Source organism: Chelonia mydas, chromosome 6, assembly GCF_015237465.2.
Source record: "Chelonia mydas isolate rCheMyd1 chromosome 6, rCheMyd1.pri.v2, whole genome shotgun sequence".
NCBI lineage: Eukaryota > Metazoa > Chordata > Testudines > Cheloniidae > Chelonia > Chelonia mydas.
The window spans coordinates 20,380,918-20,399,197 of record NC_051246.2 but is presented as its reverse complement, the minus strand read 5'-3'; the positions used below and the strand labels follow the sequence as shown (position 1 = coordinate 20,399,197).

General features: G+C 47.1%; 1 protein-coding gene across 4 annotated transcripts in view; it reads right to left on the bottom strand.

Moving 5' to 3' along the window:
- Positions 1–3,632: 3,632 nt before the first annotated feature.
- LOC102944481 (NACHT, LRR and PYD domains-containing protein 3) overlaps positions 3,633–18,280 on the bottom strand; it is a 51,353-nt gene continuing 36,705 nt past the window's right edge. Inside the window, exons 8-12 of one of the 4 annotated variants that reach the window (XM_043549315.1) lie at positions 15,317–15,487; positions 13,802–13,972; positions 11,894–12,064; positions 11,332–11,502; positions 3,633–9,392 (exon numbers count right to left, since the gene is read on the bottom strand). In XM_043549315.1, the coding sequence (XP_043405250.1) occupies positions 9,293–9,392; positions 11,332–11,502; positions 11,894–12,064; positions 13,802–13,972; positions 15,317–15,487 (784 nt within the window). In that variant the 3' untranslated portion in view covers positions 3,633–9,292. Of the gene's footprint in view, positions 9,393–11,331; positions 11,503–11,893; positions 12,065–13,799; positions 13,973–15,316; positions 15,488–18,280 lie in introns of all 4 variants that reach the window. The other 3 variants (XM_007072241.3, XM_043549316.1, XM_043549317.1) reach the window with 3 other exon arrangements.

The following is an 18,280-nucleotide window of genomic DNA, read 5'->3' as shown; positions in this document are numbered from 1 at the left end:
GTGTATCTGTGAGACTTAAGCTGTTTCTGAACCACCTGGGGAATACTGAAAATATTTGCACTATGATGCACCAGATTTTTACACACTATTCCATTATGTGCAGTAGGAAGCTTGAGACCCCTTCAGAAATGAAAAACCATATTCAGTTCATCATTAGGATGGAGGACCAACACATAGTTAAAGCATAACATTTATTAAAAAAATATGTGGTAGAAGGTTTAAGGGAAAGATTGTGAAAGCTTGAGAACTGGGGGTGGCCGGTGTGAGAGGTTTCCGGGGACAGAACATGGTGGTGTTCCAGGTTTCCTGCAGGCTCGGTGTTCTCCTCCTGATCAGTCGTGGCGGGTGTCACTGTAACAAGATCCTCTGGGTTGGCAGCACCTGGATCGGCAACTGGAGGAGGAGGTGGATCATGGAGTAGTTCTGGGGTCTTGACAGCAGATGGACGGCACACACTTTTTATCAATGTTGAATGAGCCTCTCCTCTAGGGAACACTCCCATTCCCTATGGCATGTCTCTGTGTCCATGAAAGGGTTTATAAGTGTCTTCTCCTGCTGAAGTGCCCACTCCTGCCATGCCCTGAGGAACTCGAGTTGCTCCAGGCCTCTCCTCTCCATCCCTACAAGCAGCTCCTCCAGGGTCCATCTCTGTCTATCTCTGCTATCTCTGGGGTGCTACTCCTGCCCTCCTGGTGGCATGGTTTCACTTTTGGGCACTGAAGGTTCTGCCAATTGAAAGAGAAGGAAAGCATGATACTTTTGGTCTTTGAAACATGCTGAGAAATCCCCCCACATTACATGACTTTGCTGTAGAGGCCAAAATTTTGATACTTTTCAGCACTCCAGGAATGTCATTCTCTCACAATCCTGGGTTCTCAGAAACCTTTTGCAGCCCATGAGGAAGGAGCAGAGGCTAGTCATGGTAAGAAAACTCTACTAGGCTTTTTAACAATTTAAAATGTTCATGGTGTTTCAACAGGGGTGGGAGGAGGTGGGGGTAATTTCTTCCTGGGGCTAAATCACCAGTTTACAGTTTCTTCCCTTAAGGCTGGCCAACATTTGGAGAACATAGCAGTTTTCAAAGTACAAAATGGAGAAGAGAGGTGGCTTTCCAGTCCTGTGGAAGAGATCTGGCAATCTATGCCAGAGAGATGCTTCCGCTAATGGTTAACCCTTCTGCATAGTGCTGAATGGAGGGATTTGGTCATCTATGAAGGTGGACCAAGCAGATTTGCACTGCCGGTGAACCTGAAGGACGAGCTGGAGTTTTTGCTGCAACAGAAATTGGCTGAAATATGCTTACAGGGAGGAAAAGTCAGCACCCAATACTTTAAGTGCCCTTGATCTTAAAATTGAGAATTCAGCACCAGAACAAGAGGGGATATCAGTGAGGAGAGTGAGGGGGCATCGTAACTTACAAGCCTCAGGTTCTGATTCCTGACACAGCTCGGGGTCTTCATCAGTTTGTCGTGCGGGGGGAGGGGGAGCTTCTTCAACCTGCTCTTGCAGGTACAGGTATAGAATCACATGCTCCTTGTCCTCCGAGTCTTCTGGGGTGTCCTCCACAGTCCCTGCTGCCTCCTCTCCCTGGCCCTCAGCAGTGTCCTCTTGGAGAATGAAGCCAGCGTGGTGGAACAGGGGATCGTGAGCTCTGGACAGCACCTGTTTAAGCTTCTTGTAGAAGGGGTATGTATGATGAGCCCTCCTGGGGGAACTGCTTAAGTCTTTCTCAGCCTGTAGAGGAGCCTCAAGTGCTTTATGCATTCATGGCATGGGGGACGGAATCTGCTGAATGCCTCCTGCTCCATCCTTCCTGAAATTTCCCGATATAGGGAAATGTTCTTGCTGCTCTGGGCAAATTTGTGGAGCACAGTGTACTGCACCCATGCATTGATCAGCACCCGGGTATGCTTGGTCGGCCAAGCGGCTGCTTTCAGAGCGGGATCCATTTTCACCTATAAGGTGTGCAGTAGAAAGTCATTCTCCCTTCTGTGGCCAGTCAGTGCCACACGCTACCACCAGTGCTCAGGGGGCAGGGACCTAGACTGGGAACAGTCAGGAAGAAGAGTCATTGTGGGAATGGGGGTGGAGGACTAATGAATCTCAAGAACTGGTACATTTTCCCCCTGTTCAGACTGAAAACTGGCCCATGGGTCTGGCCCCATGCCACTGTTAAGGCATGTGCTTACCCACGCCCCTCAGGCTTGCTAGCTCCCTCGCCCTCTGCTTGCCTTGAGACAGGTGCTGCTGGAGTTTAAGTGTGGACAGTAGGGGGTTATAGCACAAGCCAGAGCATATACATATGTGGAGTCATTAGTGTAGCTGTACCCTAAAGCAGAAGTCAGGGTGAGTTGGGGGGTGACAGTCTCATTCTCTGGCTGTGTTAGAACATCCCCATCACCAGGGTGTCCCGTGTTCTGTGCAGTCTGGCAAGGTGAGGGCACCTCTTCCAAAGAGCATCTGGTGACACCAGCAGATAGGAGATCCAACCTGCATTTTGCAAAGGGCTCGAATGTCCCAGTCCTGTGAAAGTAAGGGGGAGGGGGCAGGAATAATAGCTAGGAGGCTGTATACCCTCAAGGATTCTACTGAGGGTGGTTTAACCTGTTTCCTTCTCTCCTGTTCAAAGAATAGGGCTAAACAGGCTTTATTAGGCAACTCTTTTGTTATTTTCATTGCTCAGTCAGAGCTGAAATCACTTGTGGCAGGATGGTGTTTCCTGCACGGAGCTAAAATCTTAAGAGTCTGGCCAGCAGGGGTGGCTGGCGAGAGCAGCGATGCGGGGGGGGCGGGGCAGCAAGCAGGTGGCTGGCCAGCAGAGAGGCATATGAGCGAGTAAGATATCCTTATCCCTGCTTTACCCCCTACCCAGGGTGGGAGTGAATTCTGCAGATGCACCTCTGGACTCTGGGTCTGCACTGTCCAGGGGCAGCAACTGTGAGTGGGGTGTAGAGAGGGGCAGGGCATGTGAAGGGGACTTTTGGTCACTGGACATAAGAACCTGAGAGGAAAAGGACACTGCCCAACCTACTTGGGGTAGGTCTTTTACTTATGGTTTACGTTTATGAACCCTGTTTGCGGTGTTTTCCCAAATTAATGCCAAGTTACTTCCCTCCTTTTAATAAAAGTTTATTTTCTACACTCAGACTCTGTGCTTGCAAGTGGGGAAGTATTGCCTCTCAGAGGTGCCTCGGGGGGATGTGTAAATTTCCCAGGTTACTGGGTGGAGGCTCGAGCCGGTTCTGTGTTGGATCGATGTAAAGGAACCCCTAGATATTCAACCCGGCCCTGGCTGCTGCTGGCTTCCCCTTGGCAGAAGGGTTACAGATGTCATACCAGAATCCTATATCAGAGGTGTGGAGGAAAGCAAATGTTGGACCCATCTTTAAAAACAGTGCTAAGGGTGAATGTGGGAATTACAGAACCGAAAGCCTCACAACTGTACCTTGTAACAACACGGTTTGTGCAAAGGAACAGTGTGCCGCACTTGCCTATTGGAATTCTCTGGCATGCCAATAAAAGAGCAGGTAGAGGAGAACCAGCTGAAATATTATTTCAAAATAATAATTTCAAACATTCATTGAAAGTCCCTCCCAAAAGACTATGAAGGAAACTAATTAGTCCTAAGGTGAGACACAATATATTGTCACAGATGAAAAACTGGGTAAGAAACAAAAAGCAGAGTAGAAATAAATCGCCAATCTTTGCCACTGTGAAAGATTTACAGTTTCAGCGGGTTCGAGAGGGTTCTGTGGTCGGAACACGGTTTAGCGTATATATTACAATCTGAAGGAGGGTGAGAATAGCGAGATGCCGTTTGCAGAAGAGAGAAACTTACTGGTGTTAGTCAAGCGTAGGGGGGAAGGCTGGTGAATGGGCAACATGATGGCAGATGAAATTCAGTAGTGACAAGTGCAAAGTAATGCACATGGGAGGGAATAAGCTGAATTACTCGTACACATCGCTGGGTTCTAAATTAATTGCAGAGCTAGTCAAAAACAGCCAACTTTTTCCTGTGAAACAGTTTATTTCAAAATGTTTTAAAATCTTCTCCTCATTGTCCTGGATTCTGCTGACTATACATTTCTCCTTGTGCCCCTTCACACCCCTTATACATTATCTACAGTTCATAGCTTCTGATTTATATTCATTACTATCAACTTCCCCTTTCTTCCATGTTTTTTATAGCTGCCTTCACTTCCCCTCTAAACCAGGTCCATTTTCGAGAAATGTTTGCAAAGCTCTTTAGTGGGTAAAAATAACGGAGTCATAGAAATGTAGGGCTGGAAGAGATCTTGATGGGTCATCTAGTCCATCTCCATGGTGAGGCAGGACCAAGTAAACCTAAACCCTCCCTGACAGGTGTTTGTCTAACCTATTCTTAGAAACCTCCAGTGATAGGGATTCCACAACCTCCCTTGGCACCTGATTCTAGTATTTAACTATCCCTTGTGCACAGACTGGGGCAGGGGCAATCAGGCTTAGTGATCAGAGCAGTGCTGGTTAGATGCCAGGAACAGCCCTCAGGAGTCTGGATTGGAGTCAGGAACCAGGAGTCAGAAGCAAGGGTCAGAGCCAGAATCAGGAACGAAGTAGGGCTGGAGTGGACAGGGGCAAGACAGGAGCAGGACTGGAGCAAGAATCAAGCAAGGCTAAGAGGAGGAAAGGTACAGGAGAGATCACAGCTGCGGGCATGTGCGTTGAGTAGCCAACAATCTGCTGCTGCTGACCTTAAAAGCAGGCCTCTTGGCTCCTTTCAGCCAGTCAGGCAGCCTTACTGCACCCCGGCTCAGCTCATTGATCTGCCTGGAGGCTGGGCTGGCTAGTCCTCAGCTTAAGGAGCTCACTCCTAATCGTACCCAAATCTCTCTAGGGTCCTTCTAAGGGGCCTGGGCCTGGGCCTATTGGGCTGAGCTTGGTGGAAATCCTGCAGTAAAGCTGGTGCATGGACATTCTCTGCTGACTCCCATGACCAGTCAACATGACCATAACCTCCCCAATCTCCTAGGCAATAAAGCCTACCCCGCACTCACTTGGAGGCCAGAATATGCCAGACCCGGTCTTCCTCTTGGAGTGTTACAGGCAGTGGTTGCAGGTTGCACCGACCAGGGAATGGGTTTTCTACATAAGGTATTAAGAGGCACCATGCAATACTGGATGGGTTTTCACTAACTCTGCTAGCTGCAGTTTGAACCTCACCAGGTTGACTTGCTCCAGATTCTTGAATGGCCCTATGTATTGATCGTCCAACTTGGCAGACAGTCCTGTTGATTTGAGGCTTCTGGTTGACAACCAGACCCTCTCCCCCCTGGTAAAGTTAGGTATGGCCTGATGGCCCTGATCAGCAGAGTGCTTGTCATAGGCCTCTTTGGAGGCTTCCAGATGTTCCATGAGCTCCTGCATGGTGCAGATGAGTAGCTCGATCTGCCACTGCATGGACCAGGGAAACTGTTGATAATGCTGGATGGAAACAGGGGCAGAAGCTGAAGTTGGTGTAGAACAGGCTCTGTTGGGTAGAGGCACAGACCAAATTATTATAGGCCATTTCCACAAAAGGCAGCAGGGAGACCCACTTGTCCTGATGATAATTTAGGAAGCAGTGGAGGTATTGCTCCAGAATCTGATTTACCCATTCTGGCTGTCCATTAGTTTGTGGATAGTATACAGATGAGGTAAGAAGTTCTACACCTAGGAGCTCAAAAAATGTGCTCCCGAACCGGACAATAAATTGTGAGTATTAACACAATGCCAGTTGGAAGTCTGCGGAGCTGGAAGACATGATCTTAAAAAGAGGCGGTCTGTCTCCAGGGTGGATGGGACTATGCGTGAAGATACAAAGTGTGCCATCTTGGTCAAAGATCAACTACCACTAGCACCACCATGTGGAAACAAGGCAGATCCGCAGTCAAGTCCAGAGACATAATGAACCAAGGTTGGCATGGGGTGGGCAAGGACTGGAGGAGGCCAAGTGGCTTCACGCTTGGGTTCTTGGTTCAGGAGCAAAAAGTTGGAAGAGCTAATGTATTTCTTAACAAGGAGTACATACCCAGCCACCCGAAGTTCTGAAACCAAGCTCCATGTTTTAGTTTGGCCAACGTGATAAGCGAGCGGTGTATCATGGCAAAGTTTCAGCATTTTGAGTCGAGGCAGAGCATCGGGACATAAATGTACTCTTCATGATAGAGGATACCAGGCTGCAATTGGAAACAAGATGGACTGAATAGCTGCATATTGTCCAAGGCAATGGATCTGGGTAGCGAATGTGTCATGAGGAGCAGGGACTGAATGTGGACATTAGGCTCTTGTCCACAGTTCCACTGAGAAAATTGGCTGGCTTAAGGACTGTCAAAAGAGGCTTTGTGTGTGATTCAACATATTCATCCTTGTGGGGCAAGACGTCCATCTTTCCATTTCTAGCACCCGGACAGTAAGTCACAATGAACTCGAATCGGGCAAAAAATAGTGACCAGCAGATCTGATGCTGATTTAAGTTTTGGGGCCATGTGGAGATATTCCACGTTCATTGAATCAGTTAAGTTCCTTCTAAGAGGTGGCACCACTCAGCAAAGGCAGCCTTCATTGCCAGTCGCTCCTTAGCCCAGATATCATAGCTCCTTTCTGCCAGGTTAACTTTTGTGACTAAAAGGCACATGCTTGGCGCTGATTATTAAGGGAACAAATGGGTCTGCACAAAGCAATGGATACCTATAACTGTACATAAAATGAGGTTAAGGGATTCTCATCCCTTTTTATTATTGCCCTCAGGCCTAAGTGCTTAACCAATATTTGGGGCCTTGCTGGGTTGTTTCTATTAGGACAAGAAGTTGATTATAGAATCAGGAATTGATTCGGTGCAATCTTGTTTATTTACAAAGAATGTACACAAAGTTCTGATTCCTGAGCACGGTAGGAACAAACAGGAGGCAGTTTTGCTCAGAAATCCACGCCCTGCCTTTGAAGCGAGTCCTGTGCCCCAAGGACTACGTCCCTGCATCTCCTACCAGGGCTTCTCTGGGTTTCTGGTCTCTCTCTTGACTTTGTGGTTGCTTTTGCCTCTGACACAACAATCCATGCCTCAGTCCCAGCTTTTGCAATAAGTGTACAGGAAACCCATCTTATTCTCTCTGAGTTAGTTCTCGCTCAGTCTGTCCCTTGTGGTTCAGGGTCTTGAGCAGTGTCGTCCGTTTTGCCTGTCTTACGCCATAATTCCTTCCATTCGCCCTGAAGGAAGGGCGACTAGCACACCTCCCAGTTTCACAGAAGTCTTTGCCTACAGATCAAAGACATGCTTGCTGGCAGGCATTAACGCCTTCCAGCATAACAGTATTCTATTGAAGTTCACCACATTTCCCCAAAGTTCACCGCATTGACATCACGTTTTGTTTACCTATAAATGCTGACTCCGCACCTGGGAACCATAACGATTACATTGAGAAATGGAAACAGCAGATATAAGGAGGTTATGAACTAGCATCATAGGGCTTGTCTACATGGCTATGCAGATTGTGTGGATGGGAGGACTTTGGCTTCCTCGACTACGGAATGCTGTTCTCATAGTAAGGTCTCCTTGGAAGAGATGGGCCCATCTGACCAAGAAGGGGAACAGCATCTTCATGCACCGACTCGCCAACCCAGGAGGATGGCTTTAAACTAGGTGCAAAGGGGGCAGGTGACAAAAGCCCACAGATCATTAAAAAAACAGATGACCTTATTAGAGGGCTAATGTTGGGGGAAACTACAATAGGAGCAAGAAGAGGGGAATTAATGGGGGAATCTGTTCAACTTCTTGCATGTGATTTGTCCAAAGGCCTTCACGGGAGGTGCTGCGAGGTAGAATACATAAAATTTGCAAACTTCAGAACCCAGGATAAGGCTAAGAAGCCTCACCTTTCAGGTCAACAAGCCACCTGAGGGAAAATGGGCATTGCAGAACATGTGGGATCCCTCACCTTGGGGAGAAGAAGTCCAGACATCAACAAACCGGCTATGCCAGGCTTTCACCAGTCTCCCTGCACCCAGTAATATCACTCTAGGAGAAGTGCTGTGCCATCAACATCACTGTCAGGCTCCTTAACAGCAGTTCCAGCTTCTAAGAGATGAGAATCCAGACAACTGCGAGCACTGAAGTGTTCACAACCACTCCCCCCCATCATCTTAAATGTCTTATTTTTCCCCTTTTTTTCTATTTTTGTCTTGGTTGTGTTTTTATTCTCTAATCTGATGGTGTGGAAGCGTGGTTTTGTACATGCATGCAGCATGTGCGTATGAGCACCTGTTGAATCCACATCAGGAAGACGCCTTAAAGAAAGTTTCCCAGATATAAGTAGCCCTAAAACAGTCTCAAAGACATATGCTGAAGTATGTTCTGTGCTGTGTGTGTTTAAGGCCTGAGAAACAAAGCTGTCCGCTGTAAATTGCTAAATAAGAGATGTCAAACTTCTGCTTATCAGAGTGTGTTTTTTTTAAAGCCTGAACTGTAACAGCTCTGGGTGTGGTGAGGAAAGTTTTCACCACCACACACTGAAATGTCAGGAGGAAGCTTTTGTAATCGGCTCTGAGCTTGTGGTTCAGACATTAAATAATAAACTGCCTACAGTATTAAGATAGTTAACCAGCACCAAGTTATACATTTAATTGATTGAGTAAAATTCTTTAGTTGGGATTCATACCTAAAACAGTCACCTTCTTAGATCCCTTCTTAGGATTAATAGAACAAATAATCAGTTCTTATTAATCTGATGAGGTAACTAATTTGGTGACATAATTTTGATCCAACATTGAGACTAATTTAATTGGGGTTTGATTTTGGTTGGGTAGTTGCATTGCGCTAAGCGTCATTTAGTTTCGTAGTACGATTAGTAGCTTCTCTTTGGTGATACAGTTTGTTGGTGTAATAGTTTAAATACAATTTATAAAACTGATACCAAACAACATTTCTTTCAATAAGCAACATGGGTCTACAACCTTGAGGATGTGCGCAGATATAATTGGGTGAACCTAAAAGCTTAACCAGCTCCACATAATAAGTCTTTGGGTCTCACAACCCTGACAGTCTCTTCCAACCCTGTGCCTATGGAGGCTGAATGTGTAAATTCAACAAGCTCACAGAATGGGAGCATATTTTTCCCCATATTGTGAGGTTCTCACTCTTTACACCAGTCAGGAGAATATACATCCGGAGTCCTTGGTGATGGCAGAGATGCCTTAAAAGAGGCAGGTCCCATCCCTAGCTGCTGTCCCAGCTAGCAGGACGAGAGCCAGGCCAGAGCGGTGTCGGTGCAATGGCTCCTGCTCACCAATCCTTCCATATACGTATGACCATATCAGGTTTTCTCTTTTTCACAGCATCTAGCTCTCTCTCTGTTTCTTCATTTACATTGACACTGCTCAAACTGTGGGGGAAAACAAGTCAAGAAAAAGTGTTAGATATAATAGCCTGAGAACACAGTCCCTTTGAAGCACAGTTAGCCGCACTCCATTGGTTTCAGTGAAATCATCTCTGGAATGGACACAAAAGACTATTGCAATGAATGTTCAGACATAACTATCTGGGCCCTTCTTCTGTCCCCATCCCAGACATTTTTGGTCCACCCCATCTGCACTGGATTCCCTCTGGAGTCTGACCATGCCTGTCCTTTCCTACTGAAGAGGTTGCTGTTGAGTGACATGTGGACCTCTCGGCCCACTTAGAGGAAGGGAGATGCCAGCATGTGAAATTTATAGCAAGCAAGAAAACAGACTTCAGCGAACTTATTTGTTCGTGAATTGTTATTAATATATAAAGTTATTGTTTTAAATCTAAATCATCATGTGTTTTGGTTGTAACATTCCAGAACCAAAGGCTGTGTGGGGGAAATCGAGGACTGTGTAGAAAACTGGACGTTGTTTAAATGTATTTGCTATCTCAATGCGCCACAGAACTTACTTCCATGTTTTAATTCCCATCAGTCTTTTATCTTCCTTTATTTCTGGTCCTTTTAGTTCTCTCTCTTTTATAGATTTGCCTTTCCCCCTTCAGGCCAGTGGTATAGAAATTTCAAAACATTCTCTTGTAGCTGTTGATTTAAAACTCCTAGCTGGCTGGCTGTGCTGGATTTAACTGAAACCCTGGTAGTTTTTATGAACTAAGAAAATCTTTAAAATGGTTTAAAACTGCCTGACATTGTTCTGGAGGAAAAGGCAGATGTCAGTTGCCTAAGGAGCCAGCTGGACCTTCCAATCCTACCAATATCTGTATGATCTGCTGACCGGAGAGACAACCAAGATGAGGAGGAGAGGAGTGAAGGAATGGGGTTGCCATCAAAGACAGAAAAAGAAATTAAACAGAAACAATGAGGTGTTCACTTTGTATCCTTTCCCTTTTTTCCTTTTTCTTTTTCGGTTTGTCTGTTTGGCTTTGTCCCAGAATTATTTGTTGAAATGGTGGTAAATTATCCTTTGAATGGAGGGCTATTTTAATTCAATTGTGAAACACCCCAGACTTCTATTCTTAGTCCTGCTTCCTGAGTAAAATAACTGAGATTCTAACATAAAACTATGCTTTTGAGTGCTCAAACAGCCACTTTATTATCCCACATTTAAGCTAGTCGACCTGCATGAATAATACATTTTTCAGGTTGGTGGCTGAACTGAGGGAGGGGGAGGAGGTCCATTTTGAACCAAAACCGCACTTTTCCATTTTTTTTCTTGAAAGGAATCAAACAAACTTTTTTTTTTGGTGCCAAATGAAAATTTATTTGATCTGAAAAAAAATGTGGGTCTTTTTCTTTTCTTTTGTTTAGTTTCTTTTTAAGTGTTTTTTACCCTCAAAAAACCAATTAATCAAATTAGCTAAATTTCTAAACAAAAGATTGTTTCAAAGTGAAAAGTCAAATCTTTTGTTTACAAAAAATCAGCTTTTTATTCTTCCAAAACTATTCACCAAATGCAACCTCCATTTGCACATATTTTCATCCTGAAATTGCATTTTTCTGCAAATTTACTATTTGAGCAAAAAAATTCTCCCAGCTCTACTATTATCACAGCAGAGGATCTCTCTTCCTTTCTCTGTGGGAGGAGACTAGGTGCCAGTTCTTGGGTGCATGGAAAATAACAATGTGACCCCAGGAGAAAGAGCTTAAATCACACCACTATGTGCCAGATTTTCCAAGGAACTCAGCACCCACAATTGGGGCTGGATGTTCAAGGGGACTGAAGTCCCATTTACCCAGGGTGCTGAGCGCTTCTGAAAATCTGACCATAAAAGTCACAAGCTACTGCATGCTGAGCACTTTAGAAAGCCTGGCCCCATGTGAAAGGAACACCCGCAAAAGGAGCCCACTTGTAACTTACCCCAGTTTCTGCAGTTTGCAGTTTGGGTGTTTCAGTCCTTCACACAACTGTTTCACACCTGAGTTGTCCATTGTTTTCTCTCCCAGGATCAGCTCTGTCAGCGTCTGGTTGGTGCTGAGAGCAGAGGCAAGATCCCCACAACAAGCAGCTGTGAAATGGCAACCACTCAGTCTGCAGGAGCCAGAGATATACAAAGATTTGTGACTGCTTATTTTTGCCCCATTCACTGCCATCAGCAGTCTTGATTCTAGACATGTACAGATAAACCATAGTGCTCTGAGAGGAGGCTTGGGGATTATTCATAAATTCTAAGGCCAGAAGGTTCTCCACTTGTGAGGTAACTCCCTTCTCTTCATGTGTCAGTATAATAATCCCTGCATCTATAAGTCTCACTCCATGCATCTGAAGAAATGGGTTTTTTACCCACAAAAGCATATGCCCAAATAAATCTGTTAGTCTTTAAGGTGCCACCGGACTCCTTGTTGTTTTTGATAAATAGCGTGTAACTCACAACTCCACCGTGTTAACAGGCACAGACTAAAGGGAACCAGCTGGTACTTACTGCAGTTTCTGTAATTTGCAGTTTGTATGTTTTAATCCTTCACACAGCAGCTGCACTCCTGAATCTCCTAGGTTGTTCCACTTTACGCCGAGCTCTGTCAGGGTCTGGCTGGTGCTGAGAACAGAGGACAGATCCCCGCAGCAAGCAACTGTGAGATCACAATACCCCAGTCTGTAGGATATGAAGATATACAGAGAGCAAAATGACGACTTGTTTATGCCCCATCCTCTGCATTTCCCCTCCTTGATACTTATATGTAACTCTAAAGTGATTCTTAATTTAGAAGCAATACAGAAATCACTTCATTTTGATTCAGATTACAAAAAGACCCCCTATAGGAGGCTCTAGACCAGGGGTGAGCAAACTACGGCCCACGGGCCATTTTAAGCCGGCCCTCAAGCTCCCACTGGGGAGTGGGGTCTGGGGTTGTCCTGCTCCGGTGCTCTGGGGAGAAGAGTCGGGGGCTGCTCCATGCTGCTCCCGGAAGCCACGGCATGGCCCCGCTCTGGCTGCTGCGCACTCCAATGGCCCCCTCTGGCGCTCCCATGGGAGCTGTAGGGGTGGTACCTCCTGCACCCCAACCCCAATTTTGTGAGCATTCACGGCTTGCCAGACAATTTCTATTCTCAAATGTGGCCCTTGGGCCAAAAAGTTTGCCCACCCCTGCTCTAGATCTCTAACACACAATTAGTGCTACAACCAAAACCCCAGTAGCATTAAATTAATTATTCTAATAGGAACTCATCCATACAGCTACAGAAAGCACCTTCCCACTCCTCAACCCTCTCTAAAACCCCGATCAAACAGAGGCTCTTCGCAGCATGCCCAGAAGGTCCCTAAATGTGGGGTATTTTGGACTGGGGGGAAGGGCAAGTCCCAGAGCCCTCACAGAGGCCAGCCATCCCTTCTCTTTTATAACAAACGGGGGCTCAGCTCAGGCTCCCATGCTGACTGCAGTTGGGGCAGTCTGGTCTAGTGACAGACACAATCCCTCAGGTAGGCCAGTCCCAGATCATTTAGGGCTTTACAGATCAGAATCAGCCTCTTAAACTCCACCTGGGCAGCCTGGGCAGATCCTGGAGCCATGTGCTCCCAGCAGGGTGCCATGCTCAGTAAGTGACCTAGTGCTGTCTACACTGGGGCTTAGGTCGGTTTAACTGAGTCTCTCGGGGTGTCTGTGAATTTTTCACACCCCTGCATGACATAGCTGAGTCGATCTAACTTTCTAGTGACGACCAAACCTTAGCGAGTAAAATAAACAGAGGATCTACAGAAAATATCTATGGGGCATGAAGAGGCTCTGTGTGACCCAACTTCTATCTAGTAAAATATGACAAATCTACAGTGCAGTGAGGTCTCTCAGCTGTACGTGGGAGGAGAGTAGGTGTTTTTGGGAGGTCATTAGACGAACCAGTTGGGATTTTATCAGTGAAATAGTTTTTCCATCAGAAAATGCAGATTGGTCACAAACTTTTTATGGGCATGTCTCAGTATTGATGAAAGTTCTGTCGGGAAGGTCTTTCCGAGTCAGGCTGGACTTTCTGGGCAAAACTACAGCGAGAGCAAGGCTAGAATAACCAGTAGCTCCGTGGTTGGGGCATTCACCTGGCTTGTGGGAGGCCCAGCTTCGTCTCTTCACAAATCAGGCAGAGCAGTGGCTTTGCCCCTGTGCCCCCCACACCTCAGTGAGAGCCCTAACCAGTGGGAGATTGGCTAGTCTAGCTCCTCTCTCTCTAAGAAGGTGTTTTTTTCATCACAATGCAGAACAGGGGGAAATATTGAGTTTTCACAGGATGGAAAACAGTCTCCCACAGCTGTCAGGCGTACGGATATCCCAGAAGAAAAAGCTCAGGTCACTGTAGTACAATGTTAATTAGCACAGACTGCAGGAAACCATCTGTTACTTACATTAATTTCTGCAGTTTGCAGTCTGGATGTTTCAGTCCCTCACACAGCAGCTGCGCGCCTGAATCTCCCAGTTTGTTATCCGCCAGTTCCAGCACTGTCAGGCTCTGGCTGGTGCTGAGAATAGTGGAGAGATCCCCACAGCAAGCGGCTGTGAGGCTGCAACTCCCCAGCCTACAAGAGACAAACACACAGAGAGGGACCTGATCACTTGTGTCCTCCCTGTTGGGTGAGGTTCCCTCGCTGAGGTCGGTGTCTGTCTGGAGAAGGTTTCATTTCCATTCTGGAGGGAGGGAAGGATGGCTCTTGCCACATGTGCCACTAGCCAAAGACTTGGGGGCTAGGGACATCCCAGACCCTCAGTGACTGAGGGGTTAATTCTGGCGTCCTTCCATCTGTCCTTGCACAGGTGCTCAGGGAAAGGGCTATCAAAACAGCTGCTGGGCGCAGAACGGCTGTGGGTTGAGATGGCCGCAAATCCAGGCTGAGCGAGCCTCAGGCTGGGGTGGTTTATGGTTTGATGTGTTTAAGTGGTTTTCTTTGCTGACTGAGATTTGTTTCTGCTGAAATATCCTTCCTGATTTCCAGTCTTGCTGCCGCACAGTGCTAGGACCATGGTACCACCCTGGACACCTGCTGCTCATGCTGCCTCTTCCCGACTCTCAGTAAGACATTTGCTGTTGTAGCTGAGTCTTCAGAGCTTTACTGGCCCTGCAAGTTTGGCCTGAAACTACCTCTGGGAGGATATATCACATGGGGTCCCGAAGGGGTCTGTCCTGGGTCCAGTACTGTTCAATATTGAAAAAAAGGCTAATATCAGTGTAGGGTGTATTAGCAGGAGAGTCGTAAGTAAGGTGATTGTCCCACTTTACTCATCACCGGTGAGGCCTCAGCAGGAGTACTGTGTCCAGTTGGGGGCATCACAGTTCAAGAAAGAAGTTGACAAATTAGAGAGTCCAGATGAGAGCCACAAAAGTGAAAAGAGGTTTAGAAAACAAGCTCCACAAGAAAAGGTTGAAAGAATTGGGCATGTTTAGTCTACAGAAGAGAAGGCTGAGGGGCAACATGATAACAGTCTTCAATATGTGAAAGGTTGTTATAAAGAGAATGGTGATCCATTGTTCTCCATGTCCACCAAGGCTAGGACAAGAAGTAATCAGCTTAATCAGCAGCAAGGGAGATTTAGGTTGGATATTAGGAAACACTTTCTAACTATAAGGATAGTAAAGCCCTGGAACAAGTTACCTAGGGAGACTGTGGAATCCACATCCTTGGAGGTTTTTAAGAACAGGTGAGACAAACACCTGTCAGGGATGAGCTAAATTTACTTAATTCTGCCTCTGCACTGAGGGATGAACTCGATGACCTCTTGAGGTCCCTTCCAACCCCACATTTCTATGGAGTGGAAGGTGCAGGGCCTGGGGCTGGTGGGAGCGCAAGCATTACAGTTCTGTAAACACAGCAGCCAGAGCTACCATGCTAGCAGGTACAGACTGGAGGAGACCAGCCGATACTTACAGTATTTTCTGCAGTTTGCAGTTGGGATGTCTCAGTCCTTCACACAGCAGCTGCAGTCCTGAATCTCCCAGCTTCGTCCCCCAAAGGTTCAGTTCTGCCAGGGCCTGGCTGGTGCCGAGAGCAGAGGAGAGAAACCCACAACATGCAGCTGAGAGTCTGCACCACTCCATCCTGCATGAAATGAAGAGAGAATGGAAAACTACTCATTTCTGACCCATGCACTGTGTTCCCCTCACAGATGTCCATGTGAGTCTAGAAAGATCTATTATTCTTGGAGTGCAGGGAGAGACGACAGCGCTGTGGGAAGAGGCCGGGGGGGAATAAAAACACGAAAGGTCATTAGTATAGATTTCTTCCATGCACATCTGTCAGGCAGGGTTTAGCTCTCATTTATGTTGGTGTAACTCTGGAGCAAATCCATTGCAGTCAATAAAGACAGGCTTGCAAATACAGAGCAGCTGAGAGCACAGTCTGGCCCGTTATGTTGGTTACCCAGCACTCCACAAGTGACTGTTCAGTTGAAGTGAGGGGAGGGGGCGGGTTGTGAGGGTAATTTTAGTGGGTTGGGAGGTGTAAGGTCATGGCTGGAAAATAGTTCAAATGTTTTCATTGCTAGCACTCTGGATCCCTTCTAGTTTAAGCAGATGGAGCCAGAATAAACTCTCCAGCCCCGAAACGTTCCCCAGGGCCACGAATATTCATTACCTGCCCCTTGTAAGAAGAGACACCCTTAATCCCAGAAGACAAACTGCCTGATCATTCTCACCCCCCACATTGTTGAGGATACAATACCTTCCCCCCGTTACAGCCTCTCTCTAGCACAATGGGAATCCTCAAACCTCTCAGCCCCCACCCTGCCAGTGAGTGACAGACGCAATAGAAATGTGTGACAATGACTGGAATGCGGAACACCGGGGTCTTGCTTTACATGGCACCGTGACTGAGCAGATTCACGATTTTTAACTAACCGTCTGCTTTTAAGGCTGTTTCTTCCCTGTGTGAATTAAATAAACTAGTTGTTTATGAAGAAAACTAGAAAAAAACCCCAAGAACTCAGTCCAGTGGCACCCGAAGGACCCTTGCACAGGGCGGCAGCCAGGTTTGGGTCAGAGACTTTCAAGTACACAGAACAGATTGTTGCCACCTGAGATGAAATAGTAACTATTTATCCTATGCATGGACCAGCCTGCAGAGAGGGGGTCTCCAGTGGGTCACACAGCTATTGACCATACAGCAGTAGAAGGCTGGATGCTATTTGACGTTCAGATAGCAGGCAGCTCCCTGTGGTGATGCGCCGTGTTGCTGTCAGTGGATATGTGCTGAGTGGGACACTGGGGTACAATGAACAGGTGTCCCAGAAGTTGTCATTTCCTTGCTTTTAAGGATTTGTGTTGAGTGGGTGTCCCACTCACCCAGCCATAATCCTTTCTAAATAAAGATTTAGTTTATGGAGTATCCCGGTTTAATACCACAAATGTAGGAAGGTTGGGGGGGGGGAGGGGCGAGGAAAGGGGGAGCAGGGATATTTGAAGTGGGGTTAATGGTGTGTATGGAGTCCCAGCAGGTCCATTTCCACCCTGTCTAACTCCAGCACAAAGGGGCCTGTGTTCTTGGTTCCTACCTGTCAATTGCTGCCTCTGCTCTGCCTGCCAAGACGTGGCTCCTTGGAACTCTGAAGCTTTGACAGAGGCTCTTCTGCTCCCAGTCATCCCTCAGTGTAAGCCCCCAAACTGCCACAGCAAACTCCTTCACCGAGCAGCTCTGCCCTGTGTGGAGGGAGCTGGGCCGCACACCCTTTGATTTTGGCAGCAGCACCCTTGCTTCTCCTGCTTCTCCTTCCTCCCTCCCCACAGGCCGTCTGGACCTGGATGAGAAATTGCCTAAAAATGGAAATCCCTTCCCACAAAAAAATTTCCATTTTTGAAAATGTTCTGCACCAAATTGGGACAAAAATTCAAAATATTTTGTGGGAAAGAACTTCCAGAAAAATTCCTATTTTGGGAGAACCAAAATGATTCCCTAGCTGCCCGCCTGGCTCCAGGGCTGCCTGGCTTCCCAGACGTCTGGAGAGGAGACTAGCTAGGGAACTGGGCAGACCAGGAGAGCTGGCTGTTGATCCGAGAACCCGGGAAACCTAGGGTCCTGCAGTCTCTCCAAGCAGAGAGGCTGGAGCTGACTTCTCCATACTTTTTGCCATTGTTGTTTGGGTCGTGTGACTGCCAGGTCACGCACTGTGCCTAGTGCGACAACAGCTGGGAGATGTATCTGGCGGCAGTTCTGGGAGGGGGTCACCTATTCTAGAACACTCTTGACCAAGGCAACATTAAAACCTGAAAGCAGGTCAGTTCGGCTCTTGGCAAGGAAGCTGTCAACTTTTGCAAGCTCCCTACATCCCAGGAGAAGAAGAAAAGCTGCCTTTACATCCAGGGCAAACACCACAAGTTCTCAGCTACTGTCCTGTAGCTGTCACCTCTGTCTGGGCAGCGACCCACGTCCCTCTTCCTCCTGACCAGGGGTTTAGGCTTTCTCCTTTTCCAAGGCAGACGCTCACTGTCCTGCCATGACAGCATCAAAGCAGCTGAGTGCAGATACCCCAGGCCAGTGAGTGACACAAGCTGCCTTTGTTTGAGACAGTTGTCAATCAGAGTGGGGTGGGTGGTGAGGTAGGAGTGATCTGTCACTAACACAGTCTCCAGAGATCCCTTCTCTGTAGCACATTAGATCCAAAGCTGGTGGGGGCTGGGCACTGCACCAGGTTCACAAGGCCATTATTTCACCTTGTTCCCTGCTCCCTACAGTGTATTTCCCCATGAGTTGTCTAGTCTACTGTGATGATGTCCCAAGTCATGGAGCCTCCACCCCTTCCAGGTGGAGACTATTCCATGGGCCAGTAGATCTGACAGAGCAGCACAGCCATGAAGCAGACTCACCCTTCAGCTGTGTATCTTCCCTGCCCCCCCCCAT